This window comes from Vipera ursinii (assembly GCF_947247035.1).
Source record: "Vipera ursinii genome assembly, chromosome: 1".
In the NCBI taxonomy this organism is placed as follows: Eukaryota; Metazoa; Chordata; class Lepidosauria; order Squamata; family Viperidae; genus Vipera; species Vipera ursinii.
In genome coordinates this window covers 354,627,846-354,654,610 of record NC_139512.1, presented here as the reverse complement: position 1 = coordinate 354,654,610, position 26,765 = coordinate 354,627,846, and the positions used below count along the sequence as shown (strand labels likewise).

The following is a 26,765-nucleotide window of genomic DNA, read 5'->3' as shown; positions in this document are numbered from 1 at the left end:
TAATGCCGCTTGGGGTGTGTGTGAAAGTTTAGTTTTAGTTTTAGTTTTATTTAATTTATATACCGCCCTTCTCCTTGGTGGGGACTCAGGGCGGTTCACAGGGCATATATAAAAAAGACAATACAAAAATTAAAAAAAGATTAAACCCATGCCCTGTTAAAAACAGTGAACAAATCTAAAACAACTATTAAAACCCATCCCCGTCAGGCCAGACCAGCTATTTCAAATAGGTGGGTCTTCAGGTCACGACGGAAAGTTCGGAGGTCCGGTGCCATCCGGAGCTCCACCGGCAGTTGGTTCCATAATGCCGGAGCGCCCACAGAGAAGGCCCTCCCCCTGGGGGCCACCAGTCGGCATTCCCTGACTGGCGGCACCCTGAGGAGGCCCTCTCTGTGGGAACGCACAGGGCGGAGGGGAGTTGACGCCGGCAGCAGGTGGTCCCTGAAAGCCCTAATAAGCAGGCATATACATAGAATGAAGGCTACTTACTGCTAAGCTTGTAAGCCGCCCTGAGTCTTCAGAGAAGGGCGGGATATAAATGGAATTTAAAAAAAAATAAAAAAAATAAAGGGAGGGAAAAGTAAAGGGAGAGAGGGAGGAAGGAAGGAAAAGAAGTAAAGGAGGAAGGAAAGAAGGAAGGAAAAAGTAAAGGGAGAGGGAGGAAGGAAGGAAAAGAAGAAAAGGAAGGAAAGAAAAGTAAAGGAAGGAAGGAAAAGTAGGGAGAGAGGAAGGAAGGAAAAGAAGTAAAGGAGGGAAAGAAGGAAGGAAAAAGTAAAGGGAGAGGGAGGAAGGAAGGAAAAGAAGAAAAGGAAGGAAAGAAAAGTAAAGGAAGGAAGGAAAAGTAGGGAGAGAGGAAGGAAAGAAAAGTAAAGGGAAGGAAAAGTAAAGGGAGAGAGGGAGGGAGGAAGGAAGGAAAAGAAGTAAAGGAGGAAGGAAAGAAGGAAGGAAAAGTAAAGGGAGAGAGGAAGGAAAAGAAGGAAGGAAAGAAAAGTAAAGGGAGAGAGGGAGGGAGGAAGGAAGGAAAAGAAGTAAAGGAGGAAGGAAAAGGAAAGGGAGGGAGGGAGGAAGGAAAGGGAGGGAAGGAAGGAAGGAGCAGAAGATGAAGAAACAGACATGGAGAAGTTTCTCCGTCTCCCAAACCAGGAGGATCACAAGTTTACCCAGTGAACTGGAAGGAAATCCAGAACAGGCCAGGGAAGGACAGGGGCCCAATAAACGGGAAGGCTTTCAAAATGGCGCATTGGAGAAAAGCAGGGTTGATCCTCTCTGCTGCCATCCCCATGGCGTCAGAAACTTACTTTTTCATTTCCCCACAAGCCCTGGGGTGGACCAGGAAAAGGGTTGAAGGGGAAATCCTCACATGCACACAAACACACCCACGCACAATCACACACCCAGGTCTGCCTAGCAAGGGCGGGGGAAACCCAACACAAACATTTGAGAGTCACGATCCCTGCGAAGCTTGAGTCAGGTGCAAGGAGGCCGTTGGTCAACTCCAGGTAATTTTTTTTTAAAAATTGTTTCTTAAAGGTTCTGAAAGAACACAAAGTTCTACACCCAAGACGCAGTTCAAAAAAGTGATACAATCCCCGAAAAACCCTGCAGTTCTTACTACAGGTAGTCCTCGACTTACAAGCACAACTGAGAGCAGAATTTCTATCGCTAAGTGAGGTGGTTTTTAAGTGAGTCGCTCCCCTCAATTTTACGTCCTTCCTTGCCACGTTAAGTCGTTAAGTGAATCGTGCAGTCTTTTAAGCGAATCTGGCTTTCCCAATTTGGATTTTGTTCGTCCAGAGCTGGCTCGGACAGTCGCAAACTACATACGTGATAAAATACATGCCAGTTACCCGGCACCCAAATTTTGATCACTTGACCATGGGGATGCTGTGTGGAAAAAAAAAACGGTCATAAGTCACTTTTTTCTGTGCCGGTGTAACTTCGAACGGTCAGTAAACGAATGGATGTAAGTCGAGGACTACCGTGTTTCCCCAAATGTAAGGCCTATACCCGGGGTAAGCCACCTTGGCACTTTTATGACTCATGGACTTCAACTCCCAGAATTCCTCAGCCAGCCATGCTGAGGAGAAATGAAGAGGTTTCCATGCTGAGTCATGCCGGCTCAGGAATTCTGGGAGTTGAAGTCCACGAGTCATAAAAGAGCCAAGGTTGCCTACCCCTGGCCTACACCAACAATAAGCCCTAGCTTGATTTTGGGGGGTGGGCCTAATGTAAGCCCTACCCCCAAAATAAGCCCTAGTTTGGGGGTGATGTACACACCTAAAAATCAAACTAGGGCAGGGATGTGTGGGGGGGAGCTGCTCCACCTGCCCCGCAACCACTTACCTTGCACCCAGGCCTCTCCTCACCGGCCCACTTCTTCTGAGGCCTCTTTTTCAGCCAGGTTTGCATTTCTCAGTCACAAGGCTTTCTGGAAGGCCTATGCAGCCAAGAACTGAGCTATGAATTCAATCCGTAGCTTGGTTCTGCAAGACCTCTGCAGCCGAAGACCGAGCTATGGATTCAATCCATAGCTCGGTACTCAGCTGCTTAGGCCTTCTGGAAAGACCTGACTGCAAAATGCAGGCCCGAAGGCAGCTGCAGAATTTTGGTCCCAGAAGAAGTGGACTGGCAGGGTGGGGCTGTTGGTGCCAGAGGTGAAGTAAGACCTCTTTTGGAGGCCAAAAAACAAACAAAACCCGGTTTTAATTTTGGGAAAACACGGTAGCTGTAAAAACAAAGTCATTGTTGCCTATTTTCACCAATGTCCTTTGTTCTACAGGTGCGGGAGAGAATCTGGAGAACACCATGGCAGCATTTCGTCAGTGAGTATATCACCGCAAGCGATGTGCTTAGCGCAACGTTTGTCGGACCTGCCCCAATCGGATCCCTTAGGAAAGAAAAGCCTTCGACTCCGTGTGGTTAAAGCAAAGGATTCTTGTTGTTGTTGTTTTTTTGTTGTTGTTGTTTTTTTACTAAGGATGTTGGTTGCTGTAAAGTCAAGCCGGCTCTGAAATTTCCCGCTTTCGCTAGATACAAAAATAAGGTGTAGGTTTGCTCCCAGTCCACCCCTGCGACCAGCCCGTTTCCAGCCAACCGAGCTTCGCTAAGATGTTTTGAGAATTCTGAGAAGTTTGGGGGTAATCCTCATATTTCTCAGTGTACCTGGCCATGGGTTGGTGGTAGAATCAGGATCCGTTATCCAGGATCTGCCCTGGGCCGCCTCACCTGTGATTCCCCCCCCCCCCACCTCCCGATTTCCTATCGTGTCCACACAAAGCTTGCTTGCCCTTTTATCCTTCCTCCTTTCTTCCCTCTTTCATCCCCCCCCCGCCTTTCTTCTTTTGATGGCTGGTTGCCTGTGAGGCGCCAAGCCGAATCAGGCAGAGCCGACCGTGTTTTTCAAACCTGTCAACATCAAGATGTCTGGACTTCAATTCCCACAGTTCCCCAGCAGCCAAAACTAAGTAAGATCTTTCCTGAAATACTTCCTACACCCCGTTTCCTTTTATGGGCTAAGATATCTCTTCTCTGACCAGAGGATTCAGCTTCCCCTCCCGCCCGCTCTCAAGATTATTCTCATGCCAGTCTAGGTATGTCCTTGACTTACAACAGTTCGCTTAATCACCGTTCAAAGTTACAAGGCCACTGAAAAAAAAGTGACTTATGACTGTTTTTCCGCACTGAAGACCATTGCAGCTTTCCCGGGGTCACGTGATCAAAATTCAGAGACTTGGCAACTGGCATTATGCAGTAAGTCCTCGACGTACGACCACAATTGAGTCCCAAATTTGTGTTGATTAGCGAGACATTTGTTAAGCGAATTTTGCCCCGTTTTTTTATGACTTTTCTTGCCACGGTGGTTAAGTGAATCACTGCACTTGTTAAATTAGTAGCACGGGTTGTTAAGTGAATCTGGCTTTCCCATTGTTTGTTGAAAGGTCACAAAAGGGGATCGCGTGACCCCGGGACACTGCAACTGTCATAAATATGAGGACCCAGATTGTTGGGGGCAATTAAGCTGACTTTGTAATAATGCCGCTTGGGGGGGTGTGTGAAAGCCCTAATAAGCAGGCATATACATAGAATGAAGGCTACTGCTAAGCTTGTAAGCCGCCCTGAGTCTTTGGAGAAGGGCGGGATATAAATGGAATTAAAAAAAAACATAAAAAAAAACCCAAGCATCTGGATTTTGATCGTGTGACCCTGGGGAGGTTGCTGTAAAGTCTGTGAAAAACGGTCATAACTCACTTTTTCAGTGATATAACTTCGATTGGTCACTAAACAAACCGTTGTAAGTCGAGGACTTCCTGTATTTATGATGGGTTGCAGGGTCCCAAGGTTACGTGATCCCCTTTGGCCATCTCCTGACAAGCAAAGTCCATGGGAAGCCAGATTTGCTTAACAGCCCTGTTACTAATTTAACAATTGCAGTGATTCACTTAACAACTCTGGCCAAAAAAAAAGTTGTCAATTGGCAAAACTCGTGTAACAGCAGTCTTGCTTAGCAATGGAAATTTTGGGCTCAATTGCAGTCACAGTCTCCATAGTCACAGAATAGAAATAGAAATAGAAATAGAAATAGGATAGGATAGGATAGGATAGGATAGGATAGGATAGGATAGGATAGGATAGGATAGGATAGAAATCTTTATTGGGAATAGACTAGAATAGAATAGAAATCTTTATTAAAAATAGAATAGAATAATGAAAGAACAGAATAGAATAGAACAGAATAGAGTAGAAATCTTTACTGAGAATAGAATAGAATAGAAATCTTTATTAAAAATAGAATAGAATAATGAAAGAACAGAATAGAATAGAACAGAATAGAGTAGAAATCTTTACTGAGAATAGAATAGAATAGAAATCTTTATTGAGAATAGAATAGAATAATGAAAGAACAGAATAGAATAGAACAGAATAGAGTAGAAATCTTTACTGAGAATAGAATAGAATAGAAATCTTTATTGAGAATAGAATAGAATAATGAATAGAATGGTATGAGAATAGAATAGAATTAGAATAGAATAGAATTAGAATTAGAATTAGAATTAGAATAGAATAGAATAGAATAGAATAGAATAGAATAGAATAGAATAGAATAGAATAGAATAGAATAGTTGGAAGGGACCTTGGAGGTCTTCTAGTCCAACCCCCTACTCAGGCAGGAAACCATGTACCACTTCAGACAAATGGCTGTCCAGTCTCTTCTTAAAAACCTCCAGTGTTGGAACATTCTGGAGGCAGGTTGGTCCACTGATTAATTGTTCTCACTGTCAGGAAATTTCTTCTTGTACCTTGTTTCCTTCCTTTATTCCCATCTCCCCCTTCTGTCCCCTAGTTGGTGAATGCAATTTTTATCCTGTTTTGGAAAAAGTGTTTTCCTGTTTATGGCGAGAGATAAGCCGCGTGCAAGTTGCAACTTGCCGAAGGTCCTTGGTTTAAGATCAACATCTCCACAGAATAGCTCAGGAGAGAAGATGAATTTTCTTTCAGAGGAAAACGCAAAACTGCTTTCTCTCTCTCTCTCTCTCTCTCTCTCTCTCTCTCTTTGTGCAACTGACATCTTGCCTGCCTGCTGGTGGCCCAGGAGTCCTAATTCTAACTTACCCTTCGTTTTTGTTGTTGTTAGTTGCGAAGTCGTGTCCGACCTATCGCAACCCCATGGGCAACGTTCCTCCAGGAGGTCCTTTTTGTACTGTCCATGGGGTTTTCATGGCAAAGATACTGGAGTGGGTTGCCATTTCCTTCTCCAGTGGATCACGTTTTGTCAGAACTCTCTTGCTATGACCTGTCCGTCTTGGGTGGCCCTGCACGGCACAGCTCATAGCTTCATTGAATTACGCAAGCCCCTTCGCCACGACAAGGCAGTAATCCATGAAGGGGACCCTTAGTTTTACGCCCTTGTAATACTTTGCAAGAATAGGAACAGTCCGGGGATAATCCTCGGATTTAAAGTGGAAAGGCAGTACCGAAATGCACTGTGCCCATTAAATAACCACATCTCAAAGCGTTCTTGTTTGGACTTCTGAGTTATATAGATATTTTTTTGTGCTGCCGGTGGAAGAGAATATTTGTAGCTCTGGGTTGAATTGTGAAGTCCTTGGTGCTCTCTGAGCTTGGTGGTTTTCCAGCAGACGTTTCATGACCCAACTAGGTAGTATCATCAGTGCTAGAAGGGAGTGAGGTTTGTGGAGAGGAGGAGGAGGAGTCCTGTGGGGTCCTCGGTGCTCTCTGAGCTGGGTGGTTTTCTTGCAGACGTTTCATGACCCAACTAAGTAACATCATCAGTGCTAGAAGGGAGTGGGGTTATCTCTCTGTTTATATATCATGGTTTGCCCTGTCAGTGTTGGCGTTAGTGTTGTTTTCTTGGAGGTTTCCTTGATTATTGTTTATTGTTCAGTTGTTTGTCAGAATTGGTAGTTCCTTGGTTGGGGTATTGTCTACTGCTTGATTGTCCATCTAGTATGAATCTTGACAGGGCAGATCACTTGTATATCAACAGCTCCGATTCCCGGATCTTGGATTTGTCTACATGGAATCTTGGTTTCTGAAGCCAGCTTATTGTTCCTTTTGTTTTTTCCCACCTGAGTTCTTGCATTCCTACTACGGAGAGATTGTAGCTGCCATGAAAACCTCTGATAGGAGTACTACACTTGTGAAAGCTGGTGCAACCACATGGTTATTTTTTTTAACACTAAAAGAAGCTCAGATGGATGAAAGTACAGTGATCAAAGTGAAGGATGATAGTTTATGACCGAACAGCAAACAAATCCTTGGGCCCTGTGGCCAAATCTGCTATGAATTTGGACAATGAGACCGGCACGCTGGCTGAGGAATTCTGGGAGTTGAAGTCCACAAGGCAAAAAAAGCCAAGTTTGAAGACCCGTGTTTTAGAGGGAGGCCCAGTGAATAATACTTGTGTAAAGTGTCACATGTGTTGGCACAGTGAGTAATACTTGTGTAAATAGAAGGTGAGCGTGCACTTCATTGGGTGTTTAAGGAAAAGGGATCCGTGCAGACTTTGTCCCTGGAGATCCTTTGCCCCACTTAAAATGTCCCGCCTCTTTTTAAATTTTAACTTTCATTTTATATTTTAATATTTTATGGGGCACCGCCCAGAATCCATCTGTGAAGGACACGGTTCTTTGAAAAATATGGTAAACAAACAAACAAATGTGCCAGACACACCTTTTCTGCTTCATATACCCCAGGGGAGATTCAACGTGGATACAGGTAAATCTTAACTGTAACGAAGCCCAATTTTTTGACATTTATTAGGAAGAATTTTGCCCCATTTTATGACCTTTCTTGCCGCAGTTAAGGGAATTGCTGCAATTCTTCAGTTAGTCACACGGTTGTTAAGTGAATCTGGCGCCCCCCCCATTGACTTTGCTTGCCTGAAGGTCACAAAAGGGATCACATAACCTCGGGACACCGTGACCGTCATAACTATGACGAATTTCAATCACGTCATCTTGGGGATACTGCAACGGTCCTGTTAAAAATGATCATAAGTCACATTTTCAGTGCCGTTGTAACTTCGAACAAACTGTTGTAAGTCGAGGACTACCTGCATAATATCTGAGATTCCACTGGATTCTTAGTATTAAGGTCGGAAGTTGTCAAAGCCTGTTTCTCCTATTCTGATTTTGACGCACCATACTGGCCTATTACCACTAAGAGTATAACAGAGTTGGAAGGCACCTTGGAGGTCTTCTAGTCCAACCCCTTGCTTAGGCAGGAGGCCCTATACCAGGCATGTCAAACTGCTGTCCCGCAGGCCAGATGCGTCACACCGAAACTGCACCCACCCCACAGCCGGCAATGGGGAAAAAGTCACAATACGTCACGCGATGTCACATGATGTTGCGAGTTTGACATGCCTGCCCTATACCATTCTAAATAAAAGGCTGTCCAATCTCTTCTTGAAAATCTCCAGTGTGGGAGCATTCACAGGTTTTGGAGGCAGGTTGTTCGACTGGTTAATTGTTCTCAGTGTCAGGAAGTTTCTCCTTAGTTCTAGGTTGCTTCTCTCCTTGGTTAGTTTCCATCCGTTGCTTCTTGTCCTGTGTTCAGGTGCTTTGGAGAATAGCTTGACTCCCTCTTCTTTGGGGCAGCCCCTGAGATATTGGAAGACTTGCTATCATGTCCCCCCTCATCCTTCTCATCATTAAACGAGACATACCCAATTCCAGCATCCGTTCCTTATATGTTTTAGCCTCCAGTCCCCTGATCATCACTCTAATGGCAGAAAGTGAAGAGGAACTAAAGAGCCTCTTGTTGCAGGTGAAGAAGGATAGTGCAAAACTTGGGCTGAAACTTAACATTAAGAAAACCAAGATCATGGCATCCGGCCCTCTCAATTCCTGGCAAATCGATGGGGAAGAAATGGAGGTAGTGACAGATTTTATTTTCCTGGGCTCCAAGTTCACCGCAGACGGGGACTGCAGCCAAGAAATTAAAAGACGCTTGCTCCTGGGGAGGAAAGCCATGGCAAATCTAGACAGCACCCTAAAAAGCAGAGACATCACCCTGTCAACAAAAGTGCGTATAGTCAAGGCTATGGTCTTCCCAGTTGCAATGTATGGCAGTGAAAGCTGGACCGTAAGAAAGGCTGAGCGCCAAAGAATGGAGGCCTTTGAACTCTGGTGCTGGAGAAGACTCCTGCGAGTCCCTTGGACTGCGAGGCGATCAAACCGGTCAGTCCTAGAGGAGATCAACCCTGACTGCTCTTTAGAAGGCCAGATCCTGACGTTGAAATTCAAATACTTTGGCCACCTAATGAGAAGGAAGGACTCACTGGAGAAGAGCCTCATGCTGGGAAAGGGTGAGGGCAAGAGAAGAAGCGGACGACGGAGAATGAGGTGGCTGGATGGAGTCACTGAAGCAGTAGGCGTGAGCTTAAATGGACTCCAGAAGATGGTAGAGGACAGGAAGGCCTGGAGGAACATTGTCCATAGGGTCGCGATGGGTCAGAGACGACTTCGCAGCTAACAACAACAACAACCTCTGATCATTTTTGCTGCTCTTCTCTGCACTCTTTCCAGAGTCTCAGCATCTTTTTTTACATCGTGGCGACCAAAACTGGATGCCGTATTCCAAGTGTGGCCTTACCGATGCCTTTTAAATTGGCTTCATGTGATCTTGATTCTGTTAATGCAGCCCAGGAGTGCAAGTGAAAAAAAAAATTCTCTCAGAATCTGTAAAATGGGACTTCATGTAACTGGATTCGGCTGATTTGCTTAGAATATCTTAGTTGGATAGTTCAGTCTGCAATCTACATGCTCAGCAGTAACTCCCGCTTTGCTTTCTGCAAGTCCTTGGTAAAAGTGGACTGGCCATAGATTGCAACATTAACCTGTGGATTTCAGGATCAATATCACTGTTAAAGCACCTCTTGTCTTTTTTTTAAAAAAAAAACAAGTTTTATTGGTTTTTCAGTTAAAATCGACATATTTAGAAAGCATCATGATGACTGGGTAATCAGAGATTCAGCAACAGAGTTTTCAGTACATAATTCAGGTTACATTATCAGAACATCCTTCTCAATTTCCCTTAACATTTCATACAACCAGTTTAAACTAATAAATTTCTAGAAGTAGCAGGATCAGTTGAAAAATTTGTCAATTCAATTTCATTGAGATATATCTATGTCCTGTTGTTAAAGTTTACCTAATTTTAATTTTAATTATATTATTCAAATTTAGCCTTTAACATCCCAAATAATAGTCACAACCCAAATTTCCCTTATTTCATTACAGCAAAAACTATAGCATCTAAAATACACACAGTGGCTGAGTAGCTATGTTCTACCTAATAAATATTGTCTGTTTCACATCCTAATACATCACACGTTACTGACAGGACCACAAGCCTATGTTTATCAATCTACAACTATTTATACACAATCTCTTTTCTAATCAGGTAGTTAATTTGAGTGACAGAGTATTTTCAGTGGTAAGTCAGTTGGGGGGGGGGGGAATAAAACTCCAGTTTCTTTGTGAGGCAACTGAGATTATAACCGGATTGTTTTGTTTTTTCTCTCTCTCTCTTTCTCCATTCTTTTTTTTTTTGTTCTGGGTATTAACCGCAGAAAGTACAATCTTATTTCCAGCCCTTGGCATTGCTAATCCTTTTCCGTCTGAATTGAAAGCTTCTGATCACCATGGCAGCAAAATGTAGGCTCAAATACATGCCTTCTAATGCTGCGAAAAAGTTCATTTCTAGGAAGGGAGCGAGCTAGCTACAATTCGTGGTTTAGATTTCCTGAAAGAGACCACAGGAGAGATGAAAGGTGATACACGGGCGGCACAACCAAGTGCAAAATTTATGTTGCAAAGCGAGACAGAGGCCAGTGAGTTTTTGACCCCATTTTACGACCTTTCTCGCCCCGGCCGTTAAATGGATCGCTGCCGTTGTTAAGTTCGTAAGACAGTTTGTTAAGGGAACCTGGCTTCCCCGTTGATTTTGCGTGTCAGGAGGTCGCAAAAAGGGGATCACGTGAGCTTGGGAGGCCTGCAACCGTGTTGTAAATATGAGCCAGTTGGCGAGCGTCCGGATTTTGATCATGTGACCGTGGGGACGCTGCAACGGTTGTTAAGTGTGAACAGTGGTCAGGAGTCACTTTTTTTTCCAGTTCCGTTGTAAGTTTGAACGGTCACTAATGGAATGGTTGTAAGTGAAGGACTAGATGTCCATTTTGAACAGTTCTATAAAATCCATATTAGTATATGAAGAAAATCCTGATTTTTCTATATGTTTTCTTACCTAGGCCGTTCTCATTCCTGGAACTGGGTATGTCTAGTTTAATGAAAAGAAGGATTAGGGGTGACATAGCAGTGCTCCAATATTTGAGGGGCTGCCCCAAAGAAGAGGGGGTCAAATTATTCTCCAAAGCAGGGCAAGAAGCAACAGATGGAAACTGATCAAGGAGAGAAGCAACCTAGAACTAAGGAGAAACTTCCTGACAGTTAGAACAATTAATCAGTGGAACAATCTGCCTCCAGAAGTTGTGTATGCTTCAACACACACTGAGGTTCCTCCCCACTCTTCTCTCTGTTATTTTGTTATAGTCAAGTCTTTATTGATTAGCCCTTGGGCCATATCAAAGTGCAAAGTTCCAGCAACAAATTGTTACTAAAATTTGATAAAGGCAGTTTAAAATGGAATTTGATAAAATACAATTTCAAATGGAATTTGATAAAAGACAATTTCAAATAGAATTAAAATAAAATGCAATTTAAGATGACATAGTAATAAAAATACAATCTAAAATGAAATTGTAATAATGTACAATAATTTAAGATATAGATAAAATATGATAACATTATATTTCGGAGTCGCCCTTGCAATCTACCCCAATCAGTCCCACATATGCAGATCTCAACCGGATCATTTTGTTTTAAGTACTGTGCTACGTTAAATGTTATTTTCAAGTTCTGGCCGGACATAAGGTAAGTTATTTTGATGTGAGGATCCCAATGGGTCATTCGTTTGGTATATAGACCAAGATACCTGTCTCTCACCCTCTTATACAGGCAACAGTCAAATAGGATGTGAGCCAGGTCCTCTACCTCTGCCGCTCCGCAAATGCAGAGACGCTCATTGTACGGTATAGCATGAAATCTCCCATATCTGACCATTGTGTCAAGCTGTTCGAATCTCGCTCTCGTAAATATCTCCCTAAGGTGTTTTGGGAGTTGTAACTTCAGATAACTCTGTTATTTTGTGATAATGGCAGGCAGCCAGGTTTGTCTGTAATAACCTGCTGAATCTGAGTACAGAGTACAGAGGAGAGCAACAAAGATGATTGGGGGACTGGAGGCTAAAACATATAGGGAACGGTTGCTAGAATTGGGTATGTCTAGTTTAATGGAAGAGAAGGACTAGGGGTGACATGATAGCAGTGTTCCAGTATCTCAGGGGGTGCCACAAAGAAGAGGGAGCCAAGCACCTGAAAGCAGGACAAGAAGCAATGGATGGAAACTAGTCAAGGAGAGAAGCAACCTAGAACTAAGGAGAAACTTCCTGACAGTTAGAACAACTAACCAGTGGAACAACCTGCCTCCAGAAGCTGTGAATGCTCCAACACTGGAAGTTTTTAAGAAGAGACTGGACAGCCATTTGTCTGAAATAGTATAGGGTTTCCTGCCTTAGCAGGGGGTTGGACTAGATGACCTCCAAGGTCCCTTCCAACTTATTATTATTATTATTATCTTTTATCAGTCTGCAAAAGAGAACTTGAGCCTTGGTGGAGCAGTGGGCTAATGCCTCCTTAAGTAACACCAGCTGCCTGCAATTAGTGCAGGTTCGCATCCCACCAGGCTCAAGGTTGACTCAGCCTTCCATCCTTCTGAGGTAGGTAAAATGAGGACCCAGATTGTTGGGGGCAATTAAGCTGACTTTGTAATAATGCCACTTGGGGGGTGTATGAAAGCCCTAATAAGCAGGCATATACATAGAATGAAGGCTACTGCTAAGCTTGTAAGCCACCCTGAGTCTTCGGAGAAGGGCAGGATATAAATGGAATTTTTTAAAAAAAAAACTCGGATCAAACTTTTTTTTCTCTCTTGAGCTGCTGGACTTCGGGTTATTCGCTCCGCCTTCAGCGTTGTTTACAGAGCAGTTCTCTTTGGGCTGAACATCAGCAGCTTCAGGTCATACCTGGAAATGTTGATGGCTCAAGGCGCAGTTATCAGCCCCTTGGGCATTGCCCAGATCAAAAATAGCCCGTTTCCCAGGCATAAATTACGCGGACTTATTGAAGTGGAAGAAATAAAGGTTATAAGGACTACAGCAACTGAACTACATATAATTCTCAACATAACAAGCGTAATGGAGCCTGCTCGTGAACAGTCGTATCTTGGGGGCGTTTTCTGCAGCAGTCATTAAGCAAACATCACGGTCGTTAACTAGACGTTTGTTATAGGTGCAGTTTTGCCAGAACCAAGAAGTGTAGGTTTTCAGCAAAACGGTCATAAAATGTGTTTGCATGACTGTGGGATGCTGCAAACAGCTGTTAGATGTGAAGTTTGATCAGATTACCACATTGGACCTTTGAATCTGGGTTGTAAGTTTCCTTTTTTGGGGTTGTGGTAACTGAATGGTAGCTAAGCAACTGGTCATAAGTCGAGGATCACCTGTATTTCCCATATGGAACCTGTTTATTTTTGTAAACAATGTTTATCAGTGTTGGCAATTTTTGAGATGGATGGACTTCAGCTGGCTGGGGAATTCTGGGACTTGAAGTCCATCCATCTTAGGAGAAACTCCCTGACAGTGAGAACAATCAACCAGTGGAACGACTTGCCTCCAGAAGTTTTGGGTGCTCCAACACTGGAGGTTTTTAAGAAGAGACTGGCCAGCCATTTGTCTGAAATGGTCTAGGGTTTCCTGCCTGAGCAGGGGGTTGGACTAGAAGACCTCCAAGGCCCCTTTGAACTGTGTTAATTCTGTTATTCTCCTAACTCCTCTGTATACGTCTGCATGGTCGGTCTGAATCCGAAAAGGGTTATCCTCTGTTTTCAGCGCAGTCAACATGGGCACCGATATGCTGGAACTCGACTGCCATTTAACCAAGGATGAACAAGTGGTGGTTTTGCACGACAAGAATCTGAAGCGGTCGACGGGGGTGGACGTCAATGTAGCAGACCTCAGTTACTCAGTAAGTTCAAGTAAGCACCCTTCTCTTCCTTTGGTTTGCCAAAGACGATCAGCCAATCGAGAGGCGGTACCCACAGCCTTGCCAAACTCCCAGGACCTCAGCTCCCCCTTTAAATGCCAAAGGGTAAGCGTGCCCAAGTGATTCAGTCTTACAATTCATAGGCAATGCATTCCTTGACTTGCAGCCATTCATTTAGTGACCGTTCGAAGGTACGCTGGCACTGAAAAAAGTGACTTACACCCGCTTTTCACACTTAACGACCATTGCGGCATCCTCACAGTCACTTGGTCAAAATTCAGACACTTGGCAACTGGCATGTATTTATGACAGTTGTATTGTCCTAGGGCAGGGATAGGCAACCTTGGCTCTTTTCTAACTCGTGGACTTCAACTCCCAGAATTCCTGAGCCAGCCATGCTGAGGCGAAAGGGAGAGGTTGCCATGCTGAGCCATGCCGGCTCAGGAATTCTGGGAGTTGAAGTCCACAAGTCATAAAAGAGCCAAGGTTGCCTAACCCTGGCTTAGCCAGTTTAGCTGTGTAAGGCCTAGTTCAGGGGTCTTCAGACTTGGTCCTTTTATGACTCGTGGACTTCAACTCCCAGAATTCCTCAGCCAGCCATGCTGATGAGAAAGGGAGAGGTTGCCATGCTGAGCCATGGCCGGCTCAGGAATTCTGGGAGTTGAAGTCCACAAGTCATAAAAGGGCCATAGTTCCTCATGCTGGCTCAGGAATTCTGGGAGTTGAAGTCCACGAGTCATAAAAGGGCCAAGTCTGAAGACCCCTGACCAAGAGTATAATACTTTACTGAAAATTTGCATTGGCACAGAAGAAACGAAACCAGCTCTGATTTTCCCGCTCGAAAGCTTACTTAATTAAACAGTAGATTCCCTGGTCCTCACATTTACAACCGTTGCAGCATCTCCCATCGTCACGTGATCAAAATTGGGTGCTTGGCAACTGGCCGGTATTGATGACGGTTGCAGTATCCTGGGTCATGGGACCACCGTTTGCAACCTTGGTGGGTGGCCTCCGACAGGTGATGGGGGAAGCCAGATTCGCTTAACGACCGTGTGATTCACTTAACAACCTCCTCACTTTAGCCACAGAAGTTCCTATCCCAATTGCGATCGTACGTCAAGGACTACCTGTATAATAAGCGCTAGCGATTTCTGGGGATCGTTGGGGGATTAAAGCAAAGTCACCTTGGATGAAGCTTATTCTGATTTTACGTCTCTGAAGCTCTCTGTACTGAAGCTGACTTTTTCTTCTTTTAACAGGAACTCCCTCCGTATCTCTGCAAGTTGGATGTCACTTTCCAGAGAGGTAATAATTTGAAGATCTGAATGTTTGCAGAATAGACTTTCTTCTTTCTTTTTTCTTTTTTTTTTGGGTATTGCTACGTTGCAGCCTGGTCTGTCAGCATTCCTAACTCGAAACTGGAGTGTCTGTTGCTCTCTTTAACTTCATACTTGCAAAGCAGCTGAGAGTCTGTGGAGATTCTCCATCATCCAGGTCACGATTGTCCCAAAGGTGCTTTTTCACCAGGCAACTGGACTTTCTTGTTTTTCTTTTCTTCACTTCTCATCCAAGGAGCTTCTTCAGCTCTGACTGGATGGTGGGGAAATGGGAGGATTTATATTCCTTGCAGACAGCTGGTCATTTGCTGTCTTCTTTTAGAGAGCCCTTGAGACCACTTGGAGGTTTGTCTGTGTCCTCAGGGTCACCTGAGTGTTGCAAATGGATTGTGTTGTAGGCTGGACATAGACAATGTCTTGTCCCTCCCCCCTCTGTTGAGGGAGGGCTGTTCAATTTTGACCTGGATGGTCTCTTTGACCCCTCTTTCAAACCAGCGGTCCTCTCTGTCTAAAATGTGGACTTTGCTGTCTTCAAAAAAGTGGACTTTGTCTTTTAAATGCAGATGGACTGTTTGTTCTGTTATGTTGTGGCAATGGATGTTTCGTTTCCCCAGTGTACAGATGTGTACACGGCTCACTGCACTGTACGGCATGAGGCAACAATAGTTCTAACCTGCTTTAATTTAAAAACAAAAGAAAAATAATCATTAAGAAATAATAATAATAATAAACAACAACAACACAACTGGAGCATTAATTGTACACCATGGGCATTGACAAATCCGTCATTAGTCAATTGCAAAAGGCGGCCTTAATAGGAACTGCCTCCATCCTGCGACGAGATCTGTAATACCATCAAACATCCACATCTGCCTATCCCAGGTCCTTGGAATGGACTTGACAGGTAGACAAAAATGCCAAATCCAGTCTGAACATCTGGCTGACTGTGCGATGATCAATAATAATGATAAAAGTTGGAAGGGACCTTGGAGGTCTTCTAGTATGTAAAGTATATAGTATATAAAGCACAGAACTTGGTTCAGTGGACAAAAACGGTACAAATATTCTGCTCAAAGACCATTTTCAGCAAATACTCAAGTACAGGTAGCCCTTTACTTAACGGCCACATCTGGGACTGGACTTTCTGTCATTACGTGATGCAATTGTTGACTTGCGCCCAATTTTACAACCTTTTTTCCACTGTCGTTAAGCAAATCACGCACTTTTAAGCAAATCTACCTCCCCCGAATTGACTTTGCTTGTTGGAAGCTAGCTGGGAAGCTCGCAAATCGTAGTTGCCAAGTGCCCGAATTTTGATCATGTGACTGCAAGGATTCTGCCACAGACGTAAATTAGCTTTTTCAGCACCATCATAACTTTGAACAGTTGCCAAACAGTTGTAAATTGAGGACTACCTATAACATTCTTATAGCAAAATTAAAGAGAATCTCTTTGTCATAGCTGGTAGGATGAACTATAAGTGTTTCGTGGAAGGTGGTCCCATTAAATTCAGACTTTTTTTTCCAGACTTATTAACCACCTATCTCCCTCCCAGAGGGACCTATGTGCTTCAGAATAATATTAAACATGAAAATAAATATACATACATATATACATATGTATATGTATATATGTAAGTATATTTATTTTCATGCGCCCTAAAGATCCACTCCCCGATGAAGAAAAAATCCTCAGTCGTGTACAAGATGTCATGCCAAAATTGCAATTACATTGGGGAGACGGCAAAATGACAGGACTAGGGTGCATGAACACAAGCTTGCTATTAGAAGACAAGAACAACATTCACAGGTGTGGGCACACATGGCTACACATAACCACGTCTTTAACAGGGACTGAGGCAATTGCCAGTGCCAACACTAAAGGCGGCCACTTGTTTAAAGAAGCTTGTTTTTCAAACCGCTCCTCCATCAACCAGCACCCTTTGCATACCAGGCACTAAGGAATTGGGAAGAGGAACGACGTGCGCGATATGGAGGCAAACAGTGCAAGCATTCACAGAGCACCTCATTGTATCAAAATCAAGATTGCACAAACACACAACCACCCTGCAATGTAGAACACAGGGAAGAAGAGCAACAACCATTTAGAACCTCTGGTATGAGAACACGGGCAATGACTAGAGCTATGGCTACAACACATGGAACTGTCAGCAATCCACTTTTGACAACAGACACCCAGAGACAACTACATCCCCCAAAAATGGATGTGCGACAACTCAAAGGAATACAAACAGACCGGTGACGCGCTCCATGAGCGGAGTGCAGACACCAACAGTATAAACGCGATCTCCCCACCCCAGCATTTCCATCCTGACGATGCTGGCAGTTAGCCAACGAAAGCTTGATCTTTTAGCAATAAAAACTGTTTTAGTTTTTCTTATTCTATCCCAGTGTTCACTTAGTTTGTTAATTTTAATATGCCTGGGATTCGCATTTTTAATCTTATCAAGTAATATATATATATATATTATTTTAATTCCATTTATATCCCGCCCTTCTCCGAAGACTCAGGGCGGCTTACAAGCTTAGCAGTAGCCTTCATTCTATGTATATATGCCTGCTGATTAGGGCTTTCACACACACACACACCAAGCGGCATTATTACAAAGTCAGCTTATTGCCCCCAACAGTCTGGGTCCTCATGTATGTATATATATATGTATGTAGATCTTTGGTCATTCGGGTTTTTTCCCACGTAGAATTGAAGGTATAAGAGCAACGTTTTGACAAAATCTCATCCGTCATCCTCAGGCTGGTGGCTTGTGCTTCGTTCTTCTGGGAGAAGTGTGTGGTAGTGGCTGTTTGTTCCTCTTTTTTAAACTGCCAGAGGGGGTGTGTTCTGTGGGTGGGGGTGTGCTCTGATTGGGTGGGGGGTTAGCTGTGTTCTGATTGGGTGGGAGCGTGTTTTGAATGGGGGCTGTGTTCTGATTGTTTTGAGTGGATGGGCTGGTCCCAGCTGCCAGCCTTAGACCTGAACTGGTGAGTTGTGCTGCTTTTGTTCGGCTCCGTGTTTGTGGTGGTGCCATGTTTTTATAGTGGGTGTCAGTTTGCTTATTGTGTGGTTTGGAGGGGTTTAAAGTGGCTGATGTTGCAGCTGTAGTTAGGTTTCTGTTTTGTGGTTGTGTGTCGTTATCATTGTGGGTTCGGATTTGCTTTTTGAATGGTTGTGTGGTGGTGATGTCATGTGATGTTATCATGAGTTTGGGTCTGGTATCATTCTTGGTGGTTGGGACTCGTCTGTCAATCAAGGCGGGTTTCCAAATGGCTGGTAGGCGAGAGGTATCATCTCGTTTGTTCATGCAGTGGGGGCATTTTTCTATCTCAATGGCTTCTCTGATTATTCTGTTGTTAAAATGTTCAATTTTGGCGATAGTTTTGGTTTTTTTAAAATCAATTTCATGTCCCGTGGCTTTAAAGTGTTGGAACAGGGATGAAGTTTGTTCTCCCTTTCTGAGTGAGTTCCTGTGCTCTTCAATGTGTGCACTTATTCTTCTGTTGGTCTGTCTGAGAGTCACCTTTACAATCCTCTCTAAGCAGTTTACAGGATCAGTGTATGGCCCCCAAACCATCTAGGTCCTCATTTTACCAACCACGGAAGGCTGAGTCGACCTTGAGCCAGGCAGAATTGAACTCCTCAAGGTGGGCAGAGTTTGCCTGCAATACTGCATTTTAACGCTGTGCCACCATGACAAGGAAGGAAGGAAAGAGAAAAGGGAGGGAGGGAGGGGAAGGAAGGAAGGAAGCAATAGCACTTAGACTTATATACCGCTTCACGGTGCTTTACAGCACTCTCTAAGCGGTTTACAGAGTCAGAATGTTTGCCCCCAACAATCTGGCTCCTCATTTTATCGACCTTGGAAGGACGGACGGCTGAATCAACCTTGAGCCGGTGAGCTTTGAACTGTCAATAAGTTCCCCATATCCTCAGCAGCCATCACATTCTGCTTGTGTTACCTCAGAATGCCCGTGTGAAGGTGAAGACAAACGCATCCCTCTCCTTCAAGAGGTGTTTGAGGCCTTTCCCCACACGCCAATCAACATCGACATCAAAGTGAACAATGACCAGCTGATTAAAAAGGCAAGTCTCATTCCAACTCCTCCTTCCGGTTCTCCTCGCTTGTCGTTGGTCCAATGATGGCTTAAGGGAGGACAACAAGTGGCCAGGTTCCTCAAGGGTGGTCAGGCAGGAGAAGTGGGGAAGGCATTATCCTCATGGCTGTAGTCTAAACGGGTGTTTCCCAAGCTTAAGATAAGTGGACTTCAACTCCCAGAATTCCCCAGGCAGAATGCTTGAGGGACAATTAACCAGTGGAACAGCTTGCCTCCAGAAATTGTGGGCACTCCATCATTGGAGATTTTTAAGAAGAGGCTAGACAGTCACTTGTCGGAGATGGGTTCTCCTGCTTGAGTGGGGGGGAGGAGGGACTAGAAGACCACCAAGGTCCCTTCCACCTCTATTCTAAGATGAGTGGACTTCAACTCCCAGAAATCCTCAGCCAGCAGGCTTTAAGGGGGATGGACTTCAATTCCCAGAATTCCCCAGACAGCATGCTTTAAGATGAGCGGACTTCAACTTCCAGAAATCCTCAGCCAGCCAAGCTGGATGTTGAAGGTCCACACATCTTAAAGTTGAGAAACGTACTGGTCTAAAGGCATCCTTACTAGAAAGAGGTGGACAAAGTTGGGAATATAGGACACAAAGAGACTGGGGGTGGAGTCAAGAGAGGAATCAGCCTAGAATCATTGCGTTCACACAGTCTGAGTCTAATGCCTCTTGAAGTCTGTTGACTCTTTAGCACCAATTTGGTGCTGACCATTAGTTGACTGGATTCTTGTGTAAAGGCACGAGCAATAAATCAGATTTGCTGGAACTTAATGTGTGGTCCTGATTCTTCATGCCTGGCAGAATTCAGCACTCAGTTGGGTCTTCAAACTTGGCCGTTTTATGACTTGTGGACTTCAACTCCCAGAATTCCTCAGCCAGCGTGCCTGGCTGAGGAATTCTGGGAGCTGAAGTCCACAAGTCATAAAAGGGCCAAGTTTGTAGACCCGTGTACTATGGAATACAGTACAGGTAGTCCTTGAGTTATGACGACAATGGGACCCAAAATTTCTGTTGCTAAGCAAGACAGCTGGGAAGTGAGTTTTGCCCCATTTTACGACCTTTTTTGCCACAGTTGTTAAGTGAATCACTGCAGGAACACTGTTGTTAAATGAATCTGTCCACATGAGCAAATGAATCTGTCCACATGACCGCAGGACATAGCGACCATCGTAAATATGAACCGGTTGCCAAACATTTGAATTTTGATCCCATGACCATGGGGAATGCTGCAACGGTCGTAAGTGTGAAAAACGGTCATAAGTTACTCTTTTCAGGGCTGTGATCATTTTCAACCTTCACTGAATCATTGGATGTAAATTGAGTTTGATCTCAGAATGATAATATTTTAATTTTCTACTGCCCTGTGGATTTATTGCTCATCAGTGGAGCAGGGGTCAACACCATGGTTCCAGACCCACTGTAATGCAGCCCCTTGTGAAATTATATGTAGTCCTTGACTTACAATGGTCTATTTAGCGACCGTTCAAAGTTACAACGGCACTAAAAAAACCTGTCATGACCATTTTCACAGTTAGGACGTTGGCAGCATCCCCATAACCACGCAATCAAAGTTCAAATGCTTGGTAATGGGTTTCATATTTATGACGGTTGGTGTGTCCCAAGGTCATGTGATTCCCCCTTTTGCGACCTTCTGACAAAGTCGAGGGGGAAGAAGCCAGATTCACTTCACAACCGGGGTTACTAACTTATCAACTGTGGTAAACAGACTTGAACGGGGGGTTGGACTAGAAGACCTCCAAGGTCCCTTCCAACTCTGTGACAGATAGTTCTCGAATTGCAACAGTTCGTTTAGTGACCATTCAAAGTTATAGCGGCACTGAAGAAAAGTGACTTAGGACCATTTTTCACACTTAACGACCGTTGTAGCGTCCCCATGGTCACATGAACAAAATTCAGATGCTTTGCAACTGATTCATATTTATGACGGTTGCAGCATCCTGGGGGCTTGTGATCCCATTTGGCGACCTTCTGACAAGGAAAGTCAGTGTGGAAGCCGGATTCACTTAACGACCACGTTACTAACTTAACAACTGCAGTGATTCACTTAACAAGTGTGGCAAGAAAGGTTGTTAAAGGGTAAAACTCACATAACATGTCTTGCTTAACAACAGAAATTTTGGGCTCCATTGTGGTCGTAAGTCGAGGACTAGCTGTACTTGATGGTTTTGGTTTTTTTTTATTTCAACCATGCAACCAGTGTGCTCCTTATAACCCATCTCCTGAAAACACTTCTAATTACTATTTTTCATCCTTGAACTTTGGATTGATATGTCCCGAAGGTGCTTTTCCAGGAGGCAACTGGACTTCCTTGTTTTTCCTTGTAGATGTTTCGCATCTCATCCAAGAAGTTTCTTCAACTCTGACTGGATGGTGGGGAATGGGAGGATTTATACTCCTTGCAGACAGCTGGTCATTTGCATCCTTTTAGAGAGTCCTTGAGGCCACTTGGAGGCTTGTCTTGTGTCCTCAGGGTCACCTGAGTGGTGCAAATGGGTGTGGAGCCTTCTTGAAATCGCTGAAAGGACTGTGTGGTAGACTGGAGATAGATGATGTGTATCCCTCCCCTTCTGTTGACAGATGGCTGTTCAGTTTTGACACAGATGGCCTCTTTGCCCCCTCTTTCAAGCCAGCAGTCCTCTCTGTCCAGAATGGGGACTTTGCTGTCTTCGAAAGTGCGGTCTTTGTCTTTTAAATGCAGATGGACTGCTGAATCTTGTCCTGATGGGTTTGTTCTGCTATATCACAAGACAAACCTCCAAGCGGCCTCAACGGCTGTCTAAAAGAAGACGGCAAATGACCAGCTGTCTGCGAGGAGTATAAATCCTTCCATTTCTCCACCATCCAGTCAGAGCTGAAGAAGCTCCTTGGAGGAGAAGCGAAATGTCTTCAAACAAAGAAACACAAAGAAAGTCCATGACCTGGGTGACTTCAGAATCTCCATAGACCTCTGGAGATTGATAGTTCAGCAAGTAATGGAGGTCCCCACTCAAACTGATAGATCAGATTTTTTTTGTTGTTGTTTTAATTTCTATCGATCTTAGGTTTCCGAATTGGTTCGCTCTTATAAACGAGAACATCTGACGGTTTGGGGCAGCGTCAGCCATGAGGTTGTGGAAAAGTGTCAAAAAGAGGTAAATGCAATTATACCCCGCTTGGTTTTACCCTCCCTTTTCTTTTAATGTAGGTCCTACCTTTGAAGAGTTTGCTGAGTGAACTGCCTGTGTACATTTCTGTACATTTGTATAGATGGTTCCTGTGGAGGCCTCAGATTAAATTTCCATGTCCATGTGTGAAACATTTGTGTGGGTGGTTCGTATCTTCATTAGTTTATTGAAAAGAAGGACTAGGGCAGGGGTAGGCAACCTGGGCTCTTCTATGACTCGTGGACTTCAACTCTCAGAATTCCTGAGCCAGCCAGTCTGAGGGGAAAGGGAGAGGTTTCCAAGCTGAGCCGTGCTGGCTCAGGAATTCTGGGAGTTGAAGCCCACAAGTCATAAAGAGGCCTAGGCCAGGGGTAGGCAACTTGGGCTGTTTTATGATTCATGGACTTCAACTCCCAGAATTCCTGAGCCAGCCAGTCTGAGGGGAAAGGGACAGGTTTCCATGCTGAGCCATGGTGGCTCAGGAATTCTGGGAGTTGGTCCACGAGTCATAAAAGGGCCCAGGTTGCCTACCCCTGGTCTAGACCTAGGCCGCTTTATGACTTGTGGGCTTCAACTCCCAGAATTCCTGAGCCAGCCATGCTGAGGAGAAAGGGAGAGGTTTCCAAGCTGAGCCGTGCTGGCTCAGGAATTCTGGGAGTTGAAGCCCACAAGTCATAAAGAGGCCTAGGCCAGGGGTAGGCAACTTGGGCTGTTTTATGATTCATGGACTTCAACTCCCAGAATTCCTGAGCCAGTCATGCTGAGGGGAAAGGGAGAGGTTTCCAAGCTGAGCCGTGCTGGCTCAGGAATTCTGGGAGTTGAAGCCCACAAGTCATAAAGAGGCCTAGGCCAGGGGTAGGCAACTTGGGCTGTTTTATGACTCATGGACTTCAACTCCCAGAATTCCTGAGCCAGTCATACTGAGGGGAAAGGGAGAGGTTTCCAAGCTGAGCCATACTGGCTCAGGAATTCTGGGAGTTGAAGTCCACGAGTCATAAAAGAGCCAAGGTTGCCTACCCCTGGACTAGTGGGTGACATGATAGTCTTCCAATATCTCAGGGGCTGCCCCAAAGAAGAGGGAGTCAAGCTATTCTCCAAAGCACTTGAAGGCAGGACAAGAAGCAACGGGTGGAAACTAACCAAGGAGAGAAGCAACCTAGAACTGAGGAGAAATTTCCTAATTCAGTGGGTGGATTAGGTTCAGTGACGAGAACAGGTTTCCGTTTACTATGGCTTCAGTGGAGTAAACAAAATAGAACAACCTCACACACAACTCGGCCTTGGTTGTTGGAAGAGAAAGAACAAAGTGGCCTCTGACCTCAAGCAAACAGGGAGAGAATCAGAACTGGTGGGTTCAAACAGAAAGGAAGGAGTTTTAGGCTGGGCAACAAGAAGAGCATCCCGATTGTTCAAGCCATTAGCCAGCGGAACAGCCCACCACATGAAATGCTATTCTCCAAAGCACCTGAGGGCAGGACAAGAAGCAACGGATGGAAACCAATCAAGGAGAGAACCAGGAGAAATCTTCTGACAGTTTTAGAACAATTAACCAGTGGAACAACCTGCCTCCGGAAGTTGTGGGTGCTCCATCACTGGAGGTTTTTAAGAAGAGATTGGACAATCATTTATTTGAAATGGTATAGGGCAGGGGTCTTCAAACTTGGCCCTTTTATGACTTGTGGACTTCAACTCCCAGAATTCCTCAGCCAGCGTGCCTGGCTGAGGAATTCTGGGAGTTGAAGTCCACAAGTCATAAAAGGCCGAGTTGGAAGACCAGCTTGTGGACTTCAACTCCCAGAATTCCTCAGCCAGCATGTCTGGCTGAGGAATTCTGGAAGTTGAAATCCAGAAGTCATAAAAGGGTCAAGTTTGAAAAGCCCCCACCCCCACCCCGGTATAGGATTTCCTTCCTGAGCAGGGGGCTGGACTAGAAGATCTCCAAGGTCCCTTCCAACTCTCTTATACTGTTATTCTCAGATGAATTTTTGAGCGACACTCCCTAAAATGAAAAGTCTGTGCAATAACACGGTGGAAGCCTGTCATGAATTAACCTTCTTGCCATGTACCTGGGTTTTTCTCCCTTCAGAACAGTCGCATCCCCATCCTTTTCTGCTTGCGGCGTGTTCTTCTTCTCCTTGGTCTCTTCTACACCGGCCTTCTTCCTTTCTTTCCCATCACGGAGGACTTTTTGGAGATCCCCATGCCTTCCATCATCCTCAAGTAAGTGGCTGTTCAGCTTTGGCAATGAGCGAGTCTTGTATCATGGATGTACAGGTAGTCCTCGGCTTACAACGGTTCACTTAGCGACCGTTCAAACTTTCCACAGCACTGAAAAGAATGACGGATGACCGTTTTTCACACTTGGGACCATCCACGGCATCCCCCACGGTCGCGTGATCAACATTTAGGACCCTTGGCGGATCCATAATTACAACGGTTGCAGCGTCCCGGATTACGTGACCCGCACTTGCGACCTTCCGACAAGCAAAGTCAATGCGGGAAGCCGGATTCACTTAGCAGCCGTGTTCCTAATTTAACAACTGGTGTGATTCCCTTAACAACTCTGGCAAGCAAAATCTTTAAATGGGGGCAAAATTCACCGAACAAGCGTCTCACTTAACAACATCAATTTTGGGCTCAATTGTGGTCGTAAGTCGAGGACTATCTGTATCGATTATTTTGTTGGTCCAAAATCACCCGAACGTTTTTCTAGAATCAAGGTAAATGCACGCCACTTGCCAAGCCCCAGAATGTTGATCACATGGGGATGGTTGCAACAGCCGTAAGTCTGAAAAACGGTCTTAAGTCACTTTTTCCCCCCAGTGCCGTTGTAACTTTGAACGGTCACTAAATGAATGGTTGTAAGTCAAGGACTTACCTGTAAGCGCCACTTCTGTTACTTTAATTTCAGACAGAAAGAATCGGAGAAGATTACGAGGACCCAGCGATTCACCATATGGCTTATTGACGTGTAAGGTTCCTTTCTGCCTTCAGCTCTCTTTCATTCTGTCTTTCTTCACTCCCTTCTCCATCATTTCCTCCCATCCCCGATAAGCCTTTCCCCCCCACTGCCATTGTCTTTCTGGGTAATCGTTGTCTCTTTTCTATTTTTTTATTTATTTTATTTTTATTACATTTATATCCCGCCCTTCTCCGAAGACTCAGGGCGGCTTACAAGCTTAGCAGTAAGCCACGGGCCCTGTGCTAGAGGCTTCCCAGATTCATTGGTTACTTTTGTGGGTTGGCCAAACCCACAACGAGGCTGCCTGTTGCATCTCTGCAGGATTCCAGGACTCCTCCTAAGTTAGCTCGCTCTGGGCAGAGAATAAATCCTTCTGCCTGCCTGTATTTGTTTTTATTTTTTATTTAGTTGTATCCTGCCTTCATTATTTCTGCAAAGAGAATGTATCCAACAGACTTTTTGCCTACCCTATGTTCCCCACAATAACAACCGTGTGGGGTGGGCTGGGCTGAGAGAAAGAGACTGGCCCAGAGTCACCCAGCTGGCTTTCATGCCTAAGGCAGGACTAGAACTCACCGTCTCCTGGGGATTGGCCCAAAGTCACCCAGCCAGCTGTCATGCCTAAGGCAGGACTAGAACTCACCGTCTCCTGGTGAGTGGCCCAAAGTCACCCAGCCAGCTTTCATGCCTAAGGCAGGACTAGAACTCACCGTCTCCTGCTAATTGGCTCAAAGTCACCCAGCCAGCTTTCATGCTATAGTGTGACTAGAACTCACCGTCTCCTGCTGATTGGCCCAAAGTCACCCAGCCAGCTTTCATGCTGTAGTGTGACTAGAACACACAGCCTCCTGGTGATTGGCCCAAAGTCACCCAGCTGGCTTTCATGCTATGGTGTGACTAGAACTCACTGTCTCCTGGTGATTGGCCCAAAGTCACCCAGCCGGCTTTCATGCCTAAGGCAGGACTAGAACTCACCGTCTCCTGCTAATTGGCTCAAAGTCACCCAGCCAGCTTTCATGCTAGTGTGACTAGAACTCACTGTCTCCTGCTGATTGGCCCAAAGTCACCCAGCCAGCTTTCATGCCTAAGGCAGGACTAGAACTCACCGTCTCCTGGTGAGTGGCCCAAAGTCACCCAGCCAGCTTTCATGCCTAAGGCAGGACTAGAACTCACCGTCTCCTGCTAATTGGCTCAAAGTCACCCAGCCAGCTTTCATGCTATAGTGTGACTAGAACTCACTGTCTCCTGCTGATTGGCCCAAAGTCACCCAGCCAGCTTTCATGCTGTAGTGTGACTAGAACACACAGCCTCCTGGTGATTGGCCCAAAGTCACCCAGCTGGCTTTCATGCTATGGTGTGACTAGAACTCACTGTCTCCTGGTGATTGGCCCAAAGTCACCCAGCCGGCTTTCATGCCTAAGGCAGGACTAGAACTCACCGTCTCCTGCTAATTGGCTCAAAGTCACCCAGCCAGCTTTCATGCTAGTGTGACT

The 26,765-nt window shown here is 44.9% G+C and overlaps 1 protein-coding gene across 3 annotated transcripts in view; it reads left to right on the top strand.

Moving 5' to 3' along the window:
* Nucleotides 1–26,765, top strand: part of GDPD1 (glycerophosphodiester phosphodiesterase domain containing 1) — a 73,441-nt gene that overhangs the window by 12,812 nt on the left and 33,864 nt on the right. For all 3 annotated transcript variants that reach the window (XM_083379847.1, XM_083379846.1, XM_083379845.1), the window contains exons 2-8: nucleotides 2,780–2,822; nucleotides 13,531–13,666; nucleotides 14,944–14,989; nucleotides 19,001–19,119; nucleotides 22,209–22,298; nucleotides 24,397–24,530; nucleotides 25,222–25,281. In XM_083379847.1, coding sequence (XP_083235973.1) covers nucleotides 2,806–2,822; nucleotides 13,531–13,666; nucleotides 14,944–14,989; nucleotides 19,001–19,119; nucleotides 22,209–22,298; nucleotides 24,397–24,530; nucleotides 25,222–25,281 — 602 coding nt within the window. In that variant the 5' untranslated portion in view covers nucleotides 2,780–2,805. The remainder of the gene's footprint in view (nucleotides 1–2,779; nucleotides 2,823–13,530; nucleotides 13,667–14,943; nucleotides 14,990–19,000; nucleotides 19,120–22,208; nucleotides 22,299–24,396; nucleotides 24,531–25,221; nucleotides 25,282–26,765) is intronic.